This window comes from Mus pahari, chromosome 19 (genome assembly GCF_900095145.1).
Source record: "Mus pahari chromosome 19, PAHARI_EIJ_v1.1, whole genome shotgun sequence".
In the NCBI taxonomy this organism is placed as follows: Eukaryota; Metazoa; Chordata; class Mammalia; order Rodentia; family Muridae; genus Mus; species Mus pahari.
The window spans coordinates 49,266,558-49,289,866 of record NC_034608.1 but is presented as its reverse complement, the minus strand read 5'-3'; the positions used below and the strand labels follow the sequence as shown (position 1 = coordinate 49,289,866).

The 23,309-nt window shown below is 42.0% G+C and overlaps 1 protein-coding gene across 10 annotated transcripts in view; it reads left to right on the top strand.

Annotated features, from left to right (window-relative positions):
• Nrg1 (neuregulin 1) overlaps positions 1–23,309 on the top strand; it is a 1,045,353-nt gene that overhangs the window by 835,054 nt on the left and 186,990 nt on the right. For 5 of the 10 annotated variants that reach the window (XM_021219946.2, XM_021219942.2, XM_021219943.2 and 2 more), the window contains exon 1: positions 19,364–19,892. The exons of the other annotated variants lie outside the window; for them this stretch is intronic. In XM_021219946.2, coding sequence (XP_021075605.1) covers positions 19,793–19,892 — 100 coding nt within the window. In that variant the 5' untranslated portion in view covers positions 19,364–19,792. Of the gene's footprint in view, positions 1–19,363; positions 19,893–23,309 lie in introns of those variants that run through there. 10 annotated transcript variants of the gene reach the window in all.

Below are 23,309 nucleotides of genomic sequence, written 5' to 3'. Positions count from 1 at the left end.
TGCTCTCGGGCGCACTCCCCTCCTCGGGTGAGGAAAGGCGCTGGATGCCAGGCGGACACCCCTCCTCGGTCGGGGAGGCAAGGTGTTGGGTGCTGGATCAGCCTGCGGACAGCCGCCACAGCTGATGTTCTTAAGTGCTGAGTCATCTCTCCCGCCCATCTTGCTTTTTTCTTAGGAAAAAAAAAATTTACAAAGAAATTTTAATCATATTCGTATCTTTTCCCCAACATCTCCTAGAACCTTTCCACCCCTCTCTTCACCCAAATTCATATTCTTTTTTTTCTTTCTTGAAAAAAATATTCAAAAAGACAAACAAAAAAAATCAAAAGAAACAATCAAACATACCAAAAATAACCCCTCCCCCAAACAAATAAACGACAAAAATCACAAATCAAAACAACAAAACAAGCACACAAAAACCCCCTGGAGTCTGTTTTGTATTGGCCAATTCCTGGTGAGCATTGGGTGGGCACTTTCACTTTCTACAATTGCCTTAGGCTCATTTCTAGGCTGGGAACTGTGTTTGTGGTTCTCACCTCCTTGGATCGCTGTTGTTTCTGTTATAGCACCATTTGCTCCTGACCACACTGTTACTCTCTGTCCTCTTTCGCTGTTGTGTTTCAAGCCTTTGCAAGTACTGCCTTCAGGTTTTTGCCTTTAATTCGTTGTCTGAGCACAGGGTTTAGAACTCAATGCTTTGAGACCCTTAACGGCTGTGGCTGTAAGAACGGATGGCAAGCATTGAGTGTGTGAACAACCCGGGAGACTAACCTTGGGAGCTGCGCTTTCTTTAACAACTTCCTGAGTCCAAATCACCGTTTGCTAACACATGTGGGTTTCGTAATCGTTTCAGAAGCTAGAGATTTTAAAGCCTACGTTTAACAACAGCCACTCTACTCAGGGTTGTAATGCCAGGCTTATCCCAGAGCTGCTCTTCTCTTCCCAGACCCCAACTTGTAGAACAAATTATTATAGGAGTTGCCAGGTTGCTAGAATATTTAAGAATACTTGGTTCTTGTCATATATTGAATCTACACAGAACAACGAGCTATGGCTTGAATTCATTCCCTGACAGGCTCTCATAAAAACTCTGACTGGACATTTTGTCACTGAGAATTCTAGTTTTAGGTAAGACCACCACTTCTGCTCAGAGGGACCCTCCTAGAACCCTCAGGACACAGGAACCGAGGAGCGGCCTGGGACAGGAGCCTTCCGGTTTCCCTCTGCGCCCGGAGCTGATCTTGTGCCACAACGAGAATTCTAGTTTTGTGATTTGAGCCTAGTAATTTATTAAATAATTGGCCGAGGCTTAAGCACGACTACCACAGCTGTCCTATACAACATCCCAGGGCATATATTTCTATATACTTTTTAATGATCAATTTTTGCTTTCTAAATTCAAAGTTCGTTTGGCTGTCCTGTAGCTGGACTTTGATCTCTCAGAATCAATTTACATTCCTGTTTCTTCATCCCACTCTATCGGTCACCATTCCACCTGCAGAGGCTTTTTTTTTTTTAAATGATAATCAAATCCACAAATATCATGTCTGCATATAAGGAAGTGATTCCAGAATAGCTAGACACTTTATTTTAGTAATTATTCTCATATTCCAAGGACAAACGACCAATCAGTAATAACAGTATTTGGGGCTTCCAGGTTGTATCTGTGAAGTGTAATCAGAGTCAGTTGAAATGTAAACAGCAAGAAAGGGAGGGAGAAAAGGAACAGAGCGGTGGGAATGGATAAGATCTTGTAATCTGCTGGCATGCCGAGTTTTCTCAATTAAAGGGGATTACTGCCCCCACCCCCATCACTTAGAGATTCTAAGACCTTTATTGCTTTCTGTCTACTGAATGTTCACTTCTCCTGTTTGTTTTCTCTTCTGAAAAGTACTTAAATATTCATCAGCATGAGATGAGAGATACTTGATAATATGGTCAACAAAAGCAAAGTTTCATACTTTTCTCTGCTAACTATTTTCAGTGAAAGCAATAAGAGAATCTAGCCCAGGTGGTGGTGGCACATGCCTCTAATCCCAGGACTCCAAGGGAGAGGCAGGGGGATCTCTGAGTTTGAGGCTACACAGTAAAAGCCTGTATCAAAAAAATATATATATTAAAAAGACATTCATTTTCAAATACTACCGTAGCTGTGTAAATGATAGTGTGTTTCAATATCCAAAAACTTCAGACTCTTTTAAAGGTGTTTCAAGTATTACTTGAGGTGTTACATAAGCAGTCTTAAATACTTTTTTTAAATAAAGATTTACTTATTATACTTTATTATTAAATAAAGATTTACTTATTACTTAGTACACTGTTGCTCTCTTCAGACATACCAGAGGAAGAAGTCAGATCCTACACAGATGGTTGTGAGCTGCCATGTGGTTGGTGGGAATTGAACTCAGGACCCCTTGAAGAGCAGTCAGTGCTCTTAACCACTAAACCATTTCTTCAGCCCATAAATACTTTTTAACATACAAGATTTTGATATTTTCAATTTCACTTTATGTACCTGTAAAACAACAACAACAACAACAACAACAACAACAACAACCCAATATGTTTCTACCTGACATTGTGGCTGTGAGGATAAAACCTCAGAGAAAATGACACTATTACTTTATTGCATGGCACAGAGAGAAGTAACGAAGAAAATGGCCAGTCAGACATAAACAGGACGAGAATAACTGTGATTTCTGGACCAACAAGCTCTTCTGAGAGTAACCTGGAGCTTTAGGAATTATATCTGCACCCAAGTCATGAACCGATAGCAGGCTAGATCAGATGGCTTCCCTAGCAATAGCCCATTCCTCATGTAACAAGAAATAATACATGAAGACAGCTGGAGCTCCCATCTACTAGTGTGTCTGTAAGTTACCCAGGTGGCCCCGAACTAGTATTAATTAGGATTATGGAGTTTTCTGTTTACCAAAAAAAAAAAAAAGAAAGAAAGAAACCAAAAAAAAAAAAAAAGAAAGAAAGAAAGAAAGAAAGAAAGAAAGAAAGAAAGAAAGAAAGAAAGAAAGAAAGAAAGAAAGATCAGCAGTGATTTTTCAGAGCTCTATGCAAGCTGTCTCTGTCTCGGCAGTTTCCCTCACTCTTACCAACCTGAAAGCTTCCCAAGGTGCTGCCATCAGCCTGACTGACCCACGCATTTTCAGAGTGTTTGTTCTTTTAAAAGAAGTAAACGCAGCTAAGGTGCTATTGTTTCAAGGCGCTTATTATTTCCTATTCGAAATTACAATAACCTACTAACGAAAACAAGATGCGTTCTCATTTGAAAGGCAATTAAACAGACTAGGAGAAACAGTGATCTTTCTAACGCAGCCGAGCAGCTGTGTTTACCATCAGCGGCTATAACAGTAATTCTAGAATTTGCCTTCTAGAAACATTTGCTGTATTTAAGATATACAATTCTCTAAATGGTGAATGGCAATAGAAAATGTTATTTTCATTGATTTTTTTTTTCCCTAGTCAAGTTAGTTTCGTAGAGAATTCTTATTCTTAGAGTTCATGGTGAGTTTACTTAGTCAAATGTTAATGGATGTTTTACAGAAAGTTTTATGGTGTGTGTGTGTGTCCTATCCCATGCTAGGGGAATGTACTACTACCAAGCTACATTCTCATATCTCACAGGGAGCAATTTTTCAAGTTCTTCCATATAGGAGCTCTCAAAAAGAATTTTATTTCACAACCAGATATGACTTATTCATCATTATGCTAAAAGTGTGATTTTTCAAATGCCTTAAGAAAGAAATAATTTCTACATAAATTTGTTTAAATTTTCCTAAAAGACAAAATTAGTAGATAATTCCCCTGATGTGAGAAAAGTATGTCTTGAAGACACTTTTCCGTGTTTTCATTTATGTGTTTTATAGATTTTTTAGATAAAACTGATGCTTTCTGGCATAACTCACTGACGTTTCCTTTAAAAATTCAAAACCTTTCATTCCTACAATTACCATTCATTCTGGGTCATAGTCTCAGGCAAAAGCATTCAGAAAAATACAAATATTTTCTCATTCAGATATAAACGCACATTCACAAATAATAGTTGAGATGCCCAATTTCTGAGGATACGATTTGAAGATGTCTCTACCATCAACAACATGATAAAAAGATAGCCTAACTGTGGTGGACTCAGTCTTGAACCTATAACCTTAAACTCCTCTGTTTGGAGACAGCACATAATTAGGCAACACTGGTAGACATTTGATCTTAATAAGCATGATCTGAATTGGCACCACAAACCTCCAACCTTTATCTAGGTCTGAGCAGGGCATATATTTTATCTAACTTAATTTGGATAATCATCTCAACTAAAGAGGTTGTTTTAAGATCCTTATGATTAGCACTGTCTTATTGTCATTATGATGCTGTTTACCAGCTGGGGATGTGGCTCAGTTAGCAGTGATTGTCTGGTAGACAGAAAGCCCGGGGTTTGATCCCCCTGTGTTACACAGACTGTAATCTTAGTACTGTAGAAGTGGAGGCAGAAGGATCAGATGTTAAATCACTGTGTACTAAAATTATTACTAAAATTATTAGAGGCCTTGTTACGGATTCCAGGTTGGCTTCAAACTCTTGTACATGAGTAATCTTTCTGTATTTGTCTTCTAAATAGCTAGGATTACAGTACATGCCACCACACACAGGCAGAATGTCATTGTCTCAAAAATGATACATCAGCAGAATACAGTGGTGCATGCTCACGTTCCCAGCACTCAGGAGTTAGGGGATAGGACATAGTGAGTTGCAGGTCAGTTGGGTTATATATAGAGACTTTATTTTTATAAATAAGTTAACAAATGATATTTAGCAGCTGTAGAGAGAAAACTATTCATATCTATCAAAATCAAGCATTATTAATTAACTAAACCAAGAAACTAGACTCATTAAATATCTAAAGAATATTTTAGTACAATTACCAGTTAAAAGAACCATTTTCCGTCCCCTGAAAGTTATAATGATTTTATAACCCAGAGTCCGACTTCAAAGAACTTATCACATAATTATGAATAAATTAATGTGGATTGGTCATTAAGAAGCCAGATCCAGCTTTGATTTGAAACATATTAGCAGCATAATCAGGCAAGTTCCTTACTGTGTGGGATTTTGCCATATAAGACAAAAAGGTTGGATTACTGGTGAAGTCTAAAGTAGTTGTGTTGGTACATACTTGGAATCTCAGCAGTTGGGAAGTAGAGGTAAGTGTGTCAGGGGTTCAAGGTCAGCCTGAGATACTTAGCAAATCTGAGGCTATTGTGGGTTGCCCTTGACCCTGTCTCCAAACACGGTGTGGGTGTGGGTGTGGGTGTGGGTGTGGGTGTGGGATGGAATTACTATTATGATCAGAATCATGGTTTAGAGCAATTTCTGAAAACGGAATTGTAATGTTGGCCATTTCTGCCAGTGTTGGTGATGAAACAGATGTCAGACCTGGAAACACGAATGGTGAATCTTGTCATTGGTCATCTGCTTTTTACTTTGGAACTTTTAGGCAAGTTTTATAACCTTGCCTGCTCAAAGCATGGCCACAAGAGGATACTGTGTACAGCGGGAATTACCCCCACCCCCACCCCGTGCCTTACAGAACAGCACTAGTGACAGCCCAAATGGCTTGCTGGTGGTCAGTTAACAAACTCCTAACCTGTTTGCACTTTTGCTATGTTCTTCAACGTGTGCAGTCCTTTAATCAACTCCTGTTTAAGGAGTAGACTTGGAGACCCCTTTTTAAGAACTTTAGGAAGTTATAGATACTAAACTAATCACAGGGTTCAGACGCACTCTTAAAGTTAAGTTTGAGTGTCCCTAGGTTTAGGTCTATTCCTCTGTTTACAAATACTTCACAGTAGGGCTAGTGCCGTGGAAGGCAGGTGAAGTCCAAACAGAAATGAGTGATGGCATAGTGAAATATTTAGTGATGTCTTGCAGATGAGCTGACACTCTATCTGTGGCAGTGCCTCTCAGCCTTCCTAAGGCTGCAACCCTTTAATGCATGTCCTCATGTTGTGATGACCCCCAACCATAACATTATTTTCTACTTGATAACGGTGATGTAGCTACTAGTATGAATTGCAATGTAAATGTCTGTGTTTTCTGATGGTCTTAGGCCATCCCTGTGAAAGGGCTGTTCAATTCCCAAAGGGGTCATGATCCATAGGTTGCAAATTGCTGGTCTATACTAACATCGATATCTGAAGACAATTTCATCAGACCAGTATGGATAATTCAGATCTCAATTACATTTCCTTCCAAATTAGGGCTCAGTTTCTCAAAATTCAGCTCACTGTATTCTTTTAATTGGGGTTTTGGGCAGTGCTAGGGTTTGAACTGGTGCTTTGGGTATGTTGGGGCAGTACTCTACCACTGAGGTATATCTCCAGCCTCACTCAGTTCATTTATTAAGCATTTGCATTGCCCAAATGTCTGCATGGATGAGTTAAAGCATATTATATTACTGAGCGTTTGAGAGGGCTCCAGGACTTGACAATTTTGTACTTCTTTGGCTTCTTGGAAGAATTTAATACAGCTTTCTCTGGAAAACACATGTTAGCCAATGTGACTTAAGGAAGTGTTTCAAGAAGGTTGGGATGGGTTAAATTCACCTGCTCACAGGTCCTGTGGAAAGTCAGCTTTTGTTAACTGCAGGGTGAACATTTCACTCAAGCTTACCTTGTAGACTTGAATCATTTTCCTGATGTTCTGTTTCCTGTGATGTTCGTTTGTTTGTTTGTGCAGATTCACAGATGAAAGCTTTTGTATTCTAAACCAACTAAGCAGCATTCCACGTATTACATAGGCATCCCTTTTCCCTAACAAAAGTTCTGTGCTTTAGGACCACGGACCTTCCTGAGAAACCTATGTATATTTCCCTCCTAGATCCTAAAGGTGTGATAAGGTTATGAGCTATGTTATTTGTAGAGGTATCTATATCTGCATTGGATATATATTAAACTTTATCCTGAATTCATCTCCAAGTCAGGTTCTTTCACCTTTCTGATTATTTTGGGAGAAAACAAATAGCCCAGAGATAGATCCCCATGAGGAATAGAAATAAACTCTCCCCTCCTCCCATCCTAGAACAAAGTTGAAACTCTTTAGATCCCTCCCTAGACCTGTGGACAAGTTTCATATAATTCTCTGGAGTCTGCTTGATGTCTGCAAGTCCTGCTGATCCTCATAGGAAGCCTTGGGAGAAGATATGCTCTAGATCATAGAGGAGCTTGGACTTACAAATCACGTTTGATCTCCTGCTGTCTGAGCATTGCTAAGTTGTTTCTCCATGGGATTTGGTCTTTTACTTTGAAAAATAAGAATTTTTAAAACAATATAATGGGACTTCTGATGCCTGAGTGCCCCTGGGAGGTGATCCTGTCCATTGGTCAGACTGGAAAAGCTAAATCTGTGAAAGTTAAATTGTGTCACAACCCTTATTCCTTTGTGTCACATTCCCTATCCACTCCCCCAATAAACCCTATTGTCAGAGGCACAAAAAGCTGTAGTTCTATAGGTGAAAAGTCTGGGTGCCATGCAATTTAGTGTGCTACTTGTAGCCTCACAAGATTAAACTCAGAATGTTCACTGGGTTTTCTTGTGACCTGGAGCTTAGGTCTTCTTCCAAGCCGATTCAGGTAGCTGGCAAGATGGTTTCCTGTAAGCAGTCAGATGGAATTTTCTCTTTTCTTGCCAGCTGCCAGCTGTGGGAAGCTCTGTACCCCCAAATACTTAAAGGTCTTAAAGATTATAGGGGAGATATTTTTTTGAGACCAGCCGAAGAAACTTTCTCTTTATAAAAGGCCCACTTCCTTCGTTAAGGGCTCCTTTGAGTAGGTCAGAGTCCTTAGGTGGATGAGAAGTCACACTGTTCTAATTCTAATGGGAGTAGGGAGGTCATATTGAATATATTTAGTCGGGAATAAGAATTGTGTTCATAGCTGGGTGGTGGTGGCAGCGACGGTGCACGCCTTTAATTCCAGCACCTGGGAGGCAGAGGCAGGTGGATTTCTGAGTTCGAGGCCAGCCTGGTCTACAAAGTGAGTTCCAGGACAGCCAGGGCTATAGAGAGAAACCCTGTCTCAAAAATACCACCCCCTCACACACACACAAAAAAAAGAATTGTGTTCATGATCTTGCAATTCTGTTCATCATATCTATAGTGTAATCACCTCTCAGCATCCACAAATATTTGGTTCTAGGACCCCCATGTATGTGCAAGCTGCAGACACTCAAAGCTGTTACATCAAATGGCTTAGTATTTGCACATTACCCATGCAGATTCTCCAGTGTACTTTGAAGTCCTCTCTTATTTTATCCAATTTACGTATTGTACCTAACACACATAATGTGTAGAGATGTTATACTTATAGAATAATGGTGGGAAAATGGCTGTGTCTACTCAGTACACATAACTTTTTTTTCTTCTAATTATTTTGAAACCTCAGTTTGTTCCACTGGGTCTGTGAACCCTGCTGGAATCAGGGACGACTCTGCTGTACTCATCTGAGAATTGTCTAAAAACTCTTTATTTCTATGCTTCCTCGGACTGGGATAGAGGAGATTTTTGGAGGACAGAAAATCCAGAAACAGTTCATATCAGGAAGTAGATTTAGAGCAGTGTGGTGGATCTGAAATCTACAGAGATACACAGGTTTCCTTGGCTTTACTATTCTTAGACCAATAGTGTGGCCTGGGATCACTCAAAATTAATTCAGTAATTAGAATAGTAAGATGATGTATTCATTAAGCATAAAGTTTCATTTTTTGAGGTTGGCCTGAATTTATAAAGAGATGCTGGGGACATCTATGCTTGTTGGCAGGAGCTCAGGCCACTAGAAGTCAGGGGACAGTAACATCCAGAAGATACGCCAGTTTTTACACCACCAACTTTGGTCAGAGCACTGTTCTTTCTTAGTTGAGCCTCGCAGGAGCAAACTGATGCTGACAAGTAATGTTAACCTTCATGACACAGAAGATGCACTTCCTGAAGCAATACAACCAGAATTCTGATCGCCTGGAACTTTCCCCAGGATAGGCTTCTCTTTCTCTGTCTTTTTCATCTAGATCCATGGCAAAGTCAGCGACCCCGCCTGCTCTTGGATCTTCCAGGTTATCTCACAATTATCGGTTTGTGTCAAGTGACCCTACTGCTTCCTCTATACTTACTGTTGAGGTTTGAGAGTGCAGATCAAGATCGACTGCATACAGAAATTTAATTTTTACAGAAAATTTTACAAATAAAGTTTCTCATGGGCCTTATAGCATATAAACTATCACGCTCATGAGTATATCTTTATATGAGTATTTGTTGATTTGAGGATATCAAATGTAGACTACATGGGCAAGAGGCTGAAGCTGATGTAAACATATGAAAGTAGGATATCAAAGTGAGTAGCTTTGTTTTGACAACCCTGTGAATTATGATTCTTTCTGTTTTCTTTTGTTCAATAATGCTGCACGTGCAACTGAATGTCTAACCTGAACTGAAGCAAAAATCTAGACTTGACAAATGTTGCCTATTTTCTGTAAAGAACAATTAAATACAAACTTTGAATTCTTTACATATGTTTAGATTCAGCTCTCTCTCTATATAAACACGCATACACAGAGAGATATGCACACACACTGGTAGGTATACATGTGCACACATACATATGTATATAATAAGGAGATAACATAATTTCTCCAGTATCATTACTTCATAACAGAAAGATAGCTTTGAAATTAAATAATAAATAATAAATTGAAATATACATATATATTTAAGTTTACTTATAAAAAATTTTAAGTAAAAGATTTCCTGAAATTTAAAATATCTACCTATGATGGTTCTTGAGGAACCATGATACCAGTATTTGTTACTATGTGGGAATCAAATGTAGAAAACATATGCAAAATTCTGAAGCTGATTTAAATCACACACACACACACACACACACACACACGCATACACACATACATATATTAATTGAGATAAACAGCATCAATTAGTTCTGATTGGGGACATCAGATAAAAACATAGAAGACACAAGTTTTGATCTGAATAGTGTAGAAGCCTACCACCCAAATAAGAGGAAGAAATTCAAGGTAGAGAAAAAACTCCATGGTGTGACTGGTATTATAGAGGTAAGAGTATGTACAGTTTGGTGTGGCCAGAGACTACCAGATGTACAGGAGAGATGGAAAAGAGGCTAAACATTTGCCTTTCAGTGAGACCAGGAAGGACAGACATACCCAGCTTCTATGGGGAACTTTCAAAGTTACAGCAGCAGGAACCCAGTAGAGTCTTTCCACTAAGGTCTGACAAGATAATAACTGTATTTTAGAAGATTAACTCTGGTGGCAGGAGGAAGAATAGCTGGCTGTGAGAACTGAAACCACAGGAGTGAAAAGGGAGAACTTCCAAGTTCAGGTCAAGAATGCCAGAGGATCCAGAAAAGGGGAGAGGCAGAGAAAAAAAATGGGAGGGAGGGAGGGAAGGAGGGAGAGAGGGAGGGAGGGAGGGAAGGAAATGGAAGGGGAAGGAAGGAGGGAGTACTGAGGTACTCCACAGATGAATGCCCAGGGACTGAGGCATCAAATGTTTGGATGGAGTCAGGAGAAGCAAGATGTAAGGGGAAAAAATGCAAGGTGTTTCTGGACAGTTCTAATTTAGAACTTGCATTTCAGATGTGTCTAGTTTGAAATACTTAGAAATATAATCTTGGGATGGAGTGAGCTGGAGAAATGGCTCAGCAGTTAAGAACACCAAATGCTCTTCCAGAGGACCCAGGTTCAAATCCCAGCACCCACATGGCATCTCACAACTTTCTGTAACTCCAAGCTCTGACACCCTCGCCCAGACATAAAACATGCAGACAGAGCACCAGTGCACATTAAATTAAAAAAAAAAAAAATAAAAAATAAAAGAAAAAGAAAGAAAGAGAGTCTTGGAATCCAGACAGAATTTAGAGCAGTAGATACACATTTGTGGATTAACGTTTGAGCTCATGACAGTGAGGGGCATTTTATAGGATTAGCATGTAGTTAAGAAGAAAAGCATTTTAAATAGCAGGCCAAGGGCCACCATGCATAAAACTGGAAAAATAAAAATTTAGTGAAAGAGACAAGGAGAATTTTCATGAGCTACTCTCTGAGTCCCGTGGATGAAAATTGGAAATGAGTGGATACAGATTAGCATGCCCGGGCAGGAGGAAATCAAACACGGTCTGTGAGTACTGACCAGATTACTCAAGGGAGCTGAAGCCAGTGATGGATTCCATGAGGGCATAAAAGAGCAAGAACTAAGAATGCTTGGGGTGAAAGGAAAGGCTCAAACAAAACAAAACAAAACAAAACAAAAAAAACCGTTGTCCTGTTACGGAATGATGCCTGGAACATCATGGAGAGGATGGGGATTCAGGGTGACACGGTACTGCAGTGGGAAAGGAGAAACAGAATCCCTTGGTAATGGCGGAATGAAAAGTGGATAGGTACTAGAGGAAAAAGGGACGTTTTAAAAGTGAGTTAGCATAGGCTGTCAGTTATGTTCCATACATGGGAGAGCTGCATAGAACCAAACCCATAACCCCCATAATACAGGCATGCTGATACCTTCTATTTAATAGAGAGCCCAGGAAATTGCTGATTCAGCATGTGCTGTTCCTTAAACTTGTGTGTGTGTGTGTGTGTGTGTGTGTGTGTCCACAGAGGACAGAAGAGGGTTTTATATTTCTCGTAGAACTGGATTTGCAGTCACTTGTGAAGTGCTAGATGTAGGTTCTAGGAGTCACATTCTGGTTTTCTAGAAGAGCAGCAAGTGTCCGTCATATGGAGCCATTTCTTCTGCCACAGGGATGTGCTCATTGTCATGAAATTAATGATTTTTCATGTGATTCTGTAGCACCTTCCAGAAATATCAACAATGATGGAAAAGGTGGGGTCAAACTATCCTAATATAGGAGAAAAGCTGCCAATAACTTTTCTCTTATCCACTGCAAAACCAGCGTTAGTTTGGGTCAGTCTCAAAGATATGAGTCTCACAGAACTAAAATCATCTGGGTGTATGGGCATAGTGTGTTTACGGGATCCCAAAATAGTACGGTACAATCTGGAGCCAAAGAAATGTCACTGGGAAATACTAATTCTGAACATGTTCGTGCGCAGTCATTTGAATAGCTAGAGTAAACTTTATGATTTCTGTATACTTGGTATTATCCTAGCTGAGAGTAAAACTTTCTGTACCTTATAACTGAGGTGTGTTCAAGGCTGGGCATGCAGTCAAGTGGCAGAGTGCTTGCCCTACCATGTACACATCCCAAGCAACACACACACACACACACACACACACACACACACACACACACACGCGCACGCGCACCCCACACGCACGCGCACGCGCACGCGCACGCGCACGCGCACGCGCACGCGCACACGCACGCGCACCCCACACGCACACGCACGCGCACCCCACACGCACATGTACACACTGATATATGCACACAAGTGAATAGGTGATTTCATCTTGTACCTTTGGGTATGAGTTGGAACAAACTCAGTCTTTATGATCAAGCAGAAAAGACAACACTTTAATACTTTCCATATGAATATTATCTTCTGCATGGTTGCTCTAGTTTTTGTACTTTCTTCTCTTTTCTGTTTTTTTCTTTCCTTTTTTTTTTTTTTTAAACATTCATTTGGTTTCTGTCAAATTGGTTAATTGTCTTACTAAATCACCTGTAAAAGATAGCTTACCTCCTTGTTGTTAATACTTGTAAAACTCTTTTCCCAAATGAATGCGGTTTGAAAGACATACATGCTTTTAATAGACCCACCCAGAAGAATTCCCTATGTACAGAGTGTTGAAAGTTGGTCTGCTGTAGAGTACGCTGACTTCCAGGCCTAGATTCAGGCTGGAGATGACTGGAATATTCCACTGAGAGCTTCACTCTTGGCTTAGCTGGGAACTAAACATCCCTCAGCAAGTCAGAGATTTGAAGCATTGGGCCCAAGAGACACTTGAGACACAGAAGGGTCATTTTCATAGATTTTTAGTAAGAAACCTCAAATTATGTGTGAAAGAGGTAAAAATACTTGTGGTATTATTTCTTGCCTGGGCCACAAGTTGGAAGAGTGTGAGCCAGCTCCTTATTCCATGTAGCCCAGCTATCCGAATGACATTTTAAAGTAATTTCCTATAATCTGTTTTAGAATGCTTCCTACCAGGTGTCTTTTATGGAACATACAGAAAGGAATTGACCTGCTAAATTACTCTTGCTGTTCAAATATTTGACATACTAATTCATCACTCACAGCGTTTAATTTATATTTTAGCGTCATTATAAATTTAATAGGGAGGCTCTTTTCCCAGGCATGGGAAAGTGTATTTCAAAGGAAAAAAATGTTAACCTTGGAGAGGATCTTGTGGGCTGATGTTTAAAAGCCATCAAGGCACGTGATATCTCTCTTGGATATTTGTTAAGTGCACACAGAGTCTGAGCTATAAGAATGCACAGAGAAGTCCATTTTTTATCTGCTGCATGCATAAGGACAGTGGGTAAGAGCAGAATGTACAGAGGACTTACAGCTGAACTCCAAGGTGGTTTCAAGGCAGCCAGGGAGAGTCCCTTGACTCAGTGATTGGATGGAGGCAGACCACTGTTGTGTGGAGTGAGAAATAAGCCCGGTGGAAAGAAAAGCTGTACAACCCAGGCTTGGAGCAAGCAGAGGTCATTAAGCCTGCTCAGGAGGCTGTGTTTGTAGATTTAGACCAAGACAACAAACAGAGCCAGTAAGCGTAGCATACAGGTGAAACTCACAGAGGCGATTTAAAGAAAACACCTTGACATTTTGTCATTCTGTGCAAGCCACCTTCTCACCTGTTGAGAGAAAGGAGTGATAAGTGAAGATTTTTAATCTCTCTATTTTAATTTTTTTTTAAATTCCCCCTATATTGATCTGTTATTTGATGGGTTATGAGCATGCCTTGTGCCCACAGAGGTCAGAAGAGGGCATCAGATTCTCTGGGATGGGAGTTACAGGTGGTTGTGAACCACCATGTGTGCTGGGTATTGAAATCACGTCCTATGCATGGGCAACAAGCGTTCCAGTTAACTCTCCAGACCAAGGATTTTATTTTTCGATTTGTTTTTAAAAGGCTTCTTTTGTTGGATATGTGGAGGGCTTCTCTATTGTATGTAAGTATATTGGGTTACAACCCCAGCACTGAAATAAATGAAAATAAATCAACCAATGGATTATTTTAACACAAGTTACCACAAAAATGCTATGCTTGATAATTATATGCATAATTACCATTAAAATTAAGATCAAGAAGTACATACACAAATGTGTCTTAAAGTCTTATGGGATATGGGAAAGGAATTGTATTGGTCTTAATTTGTTCACTAGTTAACAAACTAAATACTGGCTTAGATACATGCAGTGTTAGACAAGACTGAATATAAAATAGACTGTCCTCAGGGAGACGCATACCTAGTAGAAGCAGATTATTAAATATTTCACAAAAAAATTACAATTTTTAATTATTGGGAGAATTGTTATTTAGGGGTTGCAAAATGTGTCCCCGTCTCCAGGCTCCTGCCCTGACTTTCCTGTGATAGACTGGGATGAGATGTGTCAGCCACGTAAGCCCTTTCCTCCCTGTGGGTATTGCCAGTGTTTAATGACAGCAAGAGAGAGCAAACGCAGACAGGTGGCACGCTTTTCTCAAAAGGAATTAAAGTATTTCAAAATAAAATAAAATAAAATAAAACACTGTCTTACACATTTGTCTTATCACCAAAGAGATGTGATACCAGCTAAATTTACAAAAGAAAAGAAGGACATTTTGGACTTCAGCTTGATGATGACTCTTGTCTAATGTGTAAGGACCTAAGTCCAATTCCCTAGATGGCAAAAGAAAGAAACCGAGCAGGGCTTATAGAAGAAAGTAAATAAACACAAATATTAGCTGCGTCATCTATTTAAGTTGAGGATAATGGGATTATTATTATTATTATTATTACTCATGAGCAATCATCATTAATAATAGTGACAATTAAAGGTGATTTTCAGCATGTCGTAACCATTCAAGTCACACAGTCAGAGCCACCTATCCATCCTTTTTTAGAATGTTTGAGATTATAAATTCACAGTTTTGGTTTACAACAGCTTTGCTTCATTGCAGACAGAACGCGATTAATTAGCGATCCAATTCATTGTTTGCTAAATGTAGTGGAGGACTCACTCGTCTCAGTGTTTGTTAGGATGCCAGGCTTTTCAGAATTACTTTGTTTATAAAACTTGAGTTACTCAAACTCTGCTCACACGCCTCTGGTGCAGAACCATTTCTTATTCTGTTCAGTTTTGCATGCATTTTTGATTATGTGTTATTTATAGGGACAGTATGTATGGTGATAGTGAAAGTATTATCTAATCTCTAAGTATATAAATGTTCTAAACCATTATTATAACTATAGTAGAGGTGACCGAATATAATTGAAGTGCATAGAGGTGACTTTATTATGAAGCTAATGACTTCTCAAGACCTGTATACGGACACAACCCCCTTTAGTGTACTTGTGCTTACATTACTGGTTTGTTCTTGGGTGTGTTGAGTTAGCCCAGGGTTTCTCATACAGAGCCATACACTGATTTCCATTCCTATCGCAAATCTGTATTTCTAAATTTGCATCATTGCGTTATTTTTCTTTCAAAAGTTTCCCCAAATTTTGTGAGCTTCAGGCTTTAGAAAATGTATGTAGCCTTGCTGAGTTGGATAGTTAACTTGTCTGTATGTATTTCTCACAAGATTTTAGTTTTACATGAACCCAGACAGTATTTGTGTTCTTCCATTGTCCAGCATTTCTTCACTAAATGCTTGGTAAATGAACGAATCAATCGGATTTGGATTTGAGTCTGGGAGTGCTTCCTTTCATTAACTCATGTGCTACCAACATCAACTTTGTCCCAAAAGAAGTTTTTTTTTTTTTTTTTAAATCTTTGTTATTTTATTTTATTTATTCAAAAGTAAATCTTTGTTATTTTATTTTATCTATCGGCAGAGTTTCAAGTTTAGTTCTCATTCCTTTCAAAGAATGTACGTTTTGCAAGAAAACAAAAACAAAAACAAAACAATGAAATCACATTAGTTCTTTTTCATTTTGTTTTTTCCTTTATTTTTTTTCCTGGATTAGAATGGAAAGGGATTATTAAAAGAACACATTCAACAAGCTTTGCAGATTCTATGAGTGCTCAAAGGCGAATCTTGAAGTATTTACAGTGGTCTGCTTTGGCACTTCTTAAAGCTTTTATAGAGGACCCCTACACCTCACCTTCATTTCTCAGGGTGATTCCATAATGTCCTCTTCTTCTGCCGGTTGATGTATGTTGACACTTTGGTGTGTGAGTTGGTAGCTGGCCAGCCATATATGATACCTGTTCTAGGAGCTGAACAAAACATAACAACAAGCTTATTAAATTCACGAAGTTATCTCACTTTGAAACGTTTTGACTGATGCTAACATTTAATATATTCTACTTAACTAGCTACGTTTGTAACACTTTGGGTCTGTGTTCTTCGTGGTTTCCTTCTTAAGCAGAAACAGAGTCTCCCTCTGAAGTTCAGGCTGGCCTTGATGCCCCTGGTGGTACTTTTGCCTCATCCGCTGAAGTTCGGAGCTTACAAGATGCCACACCTGCTTTTATAATTTTTAAAAGGAATGCTTTTTTTCAGTCCTTAAGTCAGTTCCAAGGTACTTTCAAAAAACGCAAAACCATTTCATTTGCCACTTACTGACCACGGAAGTGAATAATTTAAGGACAATTTTGAAGTCTTGACAAATCTCATAAATATTTTAACTATCGAAGAAATTGACTTTTTGGTTAATCTTTCAGTTGCTTGTAAATCATGTAGTAAAACATACTCAAGAAATCAACACAAAATAACATAAAGGATAAATGGCTTTGTGGAGAAGTTCCTGCTATTTCAGCTTTAATTGACAATAAAATAAAATTCCAGAATCAGGACAAAGTTCTAGGAAGCAGCCTTGCCATTAAATGACACTCTGTCATGTGTCTTGAAAGTTCTGTCAACACCTACTACCACAACTCGTCTCCCCACTTCTCCTCTTCCATCGTCATCTAACCAAGTTAAAAAAAAAAAAAAAATCACGTACTGCTAGTTACTGCTTATATCCAAATTACATCCATCCATTCCCATTCCCACAGTTTCCATGGGAACACTGCTGGTGTTTTATTCTGAAGTTACTGTAGCATCATTTTTCTTGGAAAAATAGTTTGGAGGTTTGTCACCTATCACAGTGGTTTTATTCAAGTAGAAATTTTCAGGAAGTGTAGACTCCTTTTATCCTCCTGGAGACACTCCCACCACGAAGAAGGTGTTCTGGGAAGTAAAGATATCTAGACTCTGGAACAAGAGGTAGAAGATGGTGTTCCTGTAGCCTTGGGTTCTGATTACCCAAGTATTTGGGAAGATCTTACATTTATTTTTTTTAAGTTCCAAGATGCAAGCTTGTTTTCAGCCCTTTGATTCTAATATGCCGGTGTTTGACAACATGTGGTTAGTAAATCTTGAGCTCTCTAACTGCCTCACATCCTCCGGATAAATACACTCTGAAATGAAAGGGTTTCTGCTTTCAGCAGCTTGCTGCCGCTGCTCCTCTGCTCCTCCCTGGCTGAGCAGTGGCCCCTCCTGGGAAAGTGGAGTTATTCCAGCCGGCACTGGGGCCACTTTCCCTTCACTCTGAACGGCAGGGCTGCAGTGCTTTTCACAGAGTCATAATCTTTCCTGGGGTTCTGCTGTTGGTTTGGCACAGGGAGATTGGTATGTGGTATTTGCTGGAAAGCTATCAAGGTGTCTGGACACTAAAGGTTTAAGAATAAAGAATGATGCGGGTACTGTTGAGCTATCTTAACAATTGCACCTCTCTTACAGAGAAAATTAAAGTAGGAATGAAATGATTTTTAAGACGATTTAGAATGAACATCTTGCTCCGTTTTCCCTTCCCACCCATGTATGACAGGTGTACTCTGTATTTCACCTTTATTTAAATCGTGGCAGCCAGAGACCACAGAAAAAGCTGCCGAGGACAGCTGCAGGTCTGTTAGCATTAACTCCAGGAAGTGAAAAGGGAGGAGACAAATCACTCTGAAGGTGGGATAACTGTAGAATATTGATCCTTGGTGTGAGCCGTTTCTCGACCACAACTCTATACCACCAGTAAAAAAAGAGCAGGCTAAGTTGGCCACAACTATGTGTGTTGATGACAGCATCTGTCTCTACTTGGAGACCATTGTGAATCACTCCTTGGTGCGGATTACTCTGACCTGTGACTGTTCCTAAGAGTTCTTCACCTGGATACAGGAAAACTAGGATTCACTAGCAATTCTCAGAAAGTCTAATGGGTGTGGAGAGGGGGCTGGTATTAATAAACTAAGGGTCTGTACTACACTATAGTTCTACGGCCCCAACTCACCCCACACACGCATACCCACAGCCACCTCGTGCATCTGACTTGTACCCACACACACCTTAGACATGTTACTGTCTATGGTGAACTACAGCTCCTCAGTTCTTCTGAAACTTAAGCTGTAATAAAAGATACGTGTGCTTGGGAAGAAGCTAGAGTTTTTTGGTTTTTGTTTTTAATGGAGATGGGAAAATCCAATAGTTATGCTAGTTAGCACGGGAAGGCAGACACATGCTCAAGTGGCAGATGTACGAAGTGCAAGCTGTTCATGCTTGAAATTCCCAGAACCCTTCCTGGGTACCTCAAACTCCCTTCCACTCCAGACTGCACCTTCGCCCTTAGTGACAGAGAGAAACTTCCCTAAAGCGAGAGAGAAATGAACTCTGAACTCTTCTGGGAAATAGCAACTGTTCCTTTCCCCCTCCCGGGGGCTCCAGGTCTCCAGAGCTTTCATTGTGGGGCAGGTGCTACGGTTGCAAACTTTTCTCCATCTCACCTTCCCCCCCACACACCCCACGCAACCCCCCTAATCTCCCCCCCCCCACACACACACACACTTTTCAAGGTTTGGATCAGCTCAGCACCCTGCCAGGGACTGCGAGCACCAGGGTCCCTTCCTGGCCTCTCCAGACTGCTGTGTTCGGTCCGGCGGCGGCTGCGACGTTGTCAGCGCAGCTTCCAGCGACCCCTGTCGGGAGTTCCCGGCAGCCGTTGGGCTCCGCCGCCCCTAGGCTGGCCGGGCTGCCAGAAGAAAGGGGCTGAGCCTTGATCGCCCAGCTCAGGCTCCTCCCGGTGGCGCGGCTGCGCCTCGGGGTGGGGGTGTGGTGGGGAAAGAGGGAGGGGGCGAGGCGAGGGGAGGGTGCGAAGGAGGCGCCTGCGTCCAACCTGCGGGCAATTGAAAAAGAGCCGGCTAGGACTTCCCCAAAACTTGTGGGAACTCCGGGCCGCGCGGGCAGCAGGAGCGGAGCTCAGCGCAGCGGCGGCAGCTGCCGGGAGATGCGAGCATAGTCCGGACTGTGAGCACCTTTCCCTCTTCGGGCTGTAAGGGAGCGAGACAGGCCGCCGGAGCGAGGCCACTCCAGAGCCGGCAGCGGCAGGACCCGGGACACAAGAGTAGCCCCGAGACACCTCCAGACGTAGCGGACGCTCCAGGTGATCGAGTCCACGCCGCTCCCTGCAGGCGACAGGCGACGCCCCCGCGCAGCCCGGCCGCTGGCTTTTCCCTCCGGGGACAAACTTTTCTGCAAGCCCTTGGACCAAACTTGTCGCGCGTCACCGTCGCCCAGCCGGGTCCGCGTAGAGCGCTCACCTTCGGCGAGATGTCTGAGCGCAAAGAAGGCAGAGGCAAGGGAAAGGGCAAGAAGAAGGACCGGGGATCCCGCGGGAAGCCCGCACCCGCCGAAGGCGACCCGAGCCCAGGTGAGTGCCAGCCGCTCTGCTGCTCCCAGGCGGGAACCTAGCCCCGTCCCGTGTGTCCCCGCGCAGCTCTCTTGTCGCCCAACCGGGTCCCAGAGCTGCCGTGCCGGCGCCGCCTCCACCTGGTGCCCGTGCGCTGTGCGCACCCCGAGACTGCTGGCCGCCCTTCCCAGGTCCTCCGGGTCTGCCGTGCGTCGCGCTCCCGGGCTCTGCTCTCGGCCCCCGCGTTGGTCGCGGAGCCCTGTCCCGGAGTGCGGCTCGGATTGCGGGATCTCTACCGGCTGCGCGTGCCCTTTGGTCCGTGGGCTTTGAGCGGGCCCCGTCTGCCCTCTAGCGAGAGAAGCGGGAACCGGTTCTGGGTCCAAGAGCCTACGTCCCGCCGCTTGGGCCCCGGCTGCGCAGAGGGTGGTCGGGCAAAGGGTGGTGTGGGCGCCCGGGCGTCGGCGCGGTGGGCGGAGGGAAACGGTGGACAGCCGTCGTGCGAGCCTAGGATCGCCTTGATTGCGTGCGGTGATAGGGAAACCCAAAGCAGCTGAAAGGGATTCCTAAAGGTCAGCGAAGCACGCAGAACCCGACCCAGTGCCAAGATTCAGGTCGGCTCTGAATAAATTTGGCTTTAGCTGTTCAAGTTTTCAGGACTACTCTGATAAAGATGGCTAGATTAGTTTCCCAAGAGACATCAGAAAGGAACACTTTACCCCAGCTTTTGAACCCCATTGCTTACGGGTTATATATAGAATGAAAGGGGGGCGCTAACGGTGGTTTGTTTGTTTGTTTGTTTGTTTTTTGTTACCCGATCTTTTTAACCCACCATCAGAGCGCAATGTAAATGACAGTGCCACCCTAGATATTCCTAGGAAAGGCTATTACACTGACTTGGTCAGAGGAGGCATGAAAGGTTGCCTGTGACCAAAACTTGTTAGAGTTGCTAAATAGATGCTTCAGCGGTGGTGCATGAAAGGGTCTTTACCCTCCTTCTGCAGTCCCCTATGGTTGATCTGGATGCCTTGTGTCTCTTGGAGCATTCCCCACACACATATTATGAAGTACTTCTGGGAAGTTACCCACTCCTGTGCAGTCTGTGTCTTAAGGAGATAAGCAGAAGTATCTGCTCCGTGCAGGAAGAAAACAAGCCGCGTTTTCTTAGTATGCTCCTTGGACTCGCTCAGCGTTTCAGAACCTGGATTGTTGGCAGAGACCCTAAGCAAGGTTTAGAACAAAACAGAAACTGAACAGAGAGTAATTGTTTAGCCACTGGCCGTTCGTTCTTGTGCCTGCATAAAAGGCACTGCTGATCAGTTTCACCTTAATTACCCCTCATGAGCCTCCCTGAAGGTAGAAGGATGCTTTCCTAATATATACTGTGTATTTTGGAGGTTAACTACAACGTTTTTCTCAACAAAGAATGAAACGGGGATCTGGATTAATGTCACCATAGTATATTAAAGAGACCCAGAACTGTAAAGATATAAAGAACTTTCTGTTTCCCTTGTCACCACGTGTGCCTTTTATTTACTTCAATTGCTTACACAGGCTGCTTAGATCAGTGGTTCTCAACCTGTGGGTCGAGACCCTTTCGGCAGGCCAAAGGATTCTTCAGTTGGAGACTCATAACAGTAACAAAATTATAGTTACTAAGTAGCAACAAAAAATGACTTTATGGTTTGAGGAGCTGAATTAAAGGGTTCAAGCATTAGGAAGGGTTGAGAATTGTCCTAGATGCTCTCCTGAATTAAGATGGGGTGGTGGTCTGACGAGCATCCCTTTCAGTGGCGCTCTTATCACTCAACAAGGGCTCAAGTCTACAGCATACCTCAGATGTTTTAGTGAAGGCAGTGGCTCAGGTGGGGAGAGGTTAGGAGAAGTCTCAGGGCCAGGGCTGACTGCAGTCCTGACTCACCAAGTGGGCATCTGTCTCAGGACTACCTAATGTTCTTAGAGAAGTCTAGTTTCTTTGCTTGGCTCCACTGTGACTCTCTCTAAACCAGACTCAATATTTCTTTTCTCATTTTCCTGGAGGGGGGGCGGGGGGGAACTGGGGTAAAGTTGTCTGTGGGCTAGATTTTAGTTTGTTTCCTGTCATGATATGATCGGGGGCTGGGGGAGGGGTGTTGTGTGGACCGGAGAGGGAGAGACACTTTGCTCCCTCCAGAGAACTTTTTACACCCCCCCCCTTTAGGACACCATCAACAGATTAAGCCAGATTAAGAGTATTTATTCATTTGATTTGCAAATGGTCCCCTTGAAGTTTGCATTATGTAGAAATACAGGGCATTAGATAGTCCTGTTTAGGGTATCAATGTTTTCTGCCTTTGCTTTGTCACGTTTCCTTCTAATGGTAAGTCCCAGTCTGATTTTCCTTATTGAAGAGGATGAATAGCTAATAGCCTTGGTGATATGTGGAGTCAATCCATACTCTTTCTGGATCTTTCCTCTGGCCTGTGGGTCTGTGGGATTATCAATAGCCTTCACATTTGCCACGTAGCCAAATTTAGGATTTACAAGGACAGACATCTCTTGAATTGTTCCTGGGTTGGTGACTTTCAGCACAAAGTGTCAACCTTTCCTTAAAACAACCATTGAAGTGCTATGTTTGTTCTTATCACATCAGCTTTATCAGCTTTATCACTGCTGAGATAACTGAGCGGAGATAACCATATGCATAGGCATGTTGGTGCGAACTCTTCAGGAGAAAAAGACCTTTTAATCTGCTGTATCAACTGGTCTAGCTGAGAGACCTGGCTATGTTTCCTATCTGCATTTTGATGTAATTAACAAATACTGAACGGCATACTGTTGTGGCTACAGAAGTTCAATAGAATTATCTACTCTGAAATGATGGCTATCGTAAGTCCCATATCCTTGTGGTCATAGATTCTTCTTTGCACAAAATAAACAACTTCAGCAAAATCCTGGGCTTTGTGTCACAGATCCATGTATGGAGAGTTCCCATAATGTCCTGAGCCTCCTGCATGCTGGCCCTCCCAGATCTTACCTCTGACTGAGTCATTCAGTTTAGCATTTTCCTCTAGAAGCCTGAATTGCAAAGCCAGTTTTTCCTTTTAGCCTGTCAATTTACCAGTTGACTTGAGACCTTCCTTAAGATTGCTGATGTGTTTCATATTCTGTACAGTATTCTTTTTGTTATTGTCTTGACTCTTAAATGACCTGTAACAAATCTGTTATTGTCCCTGTTTCGGATCCAGAACTATTATGTGCTATTTTTTTTTTATGCTTGATGGGAAGGGTATTTATGAGTGGAAAACCTAAGAAACTTAGTATCACTAATACTTGGACACAGGCTGTGCACGCCTCAAATGATATCATCCACCTGTTTCCTTAACTAAATGGCTCCAAAGGCTGAAGTGCCTGTAAACATTCTTGGAAATAAAGTGGCCTGTCACTAACAGGGCAGTCTGT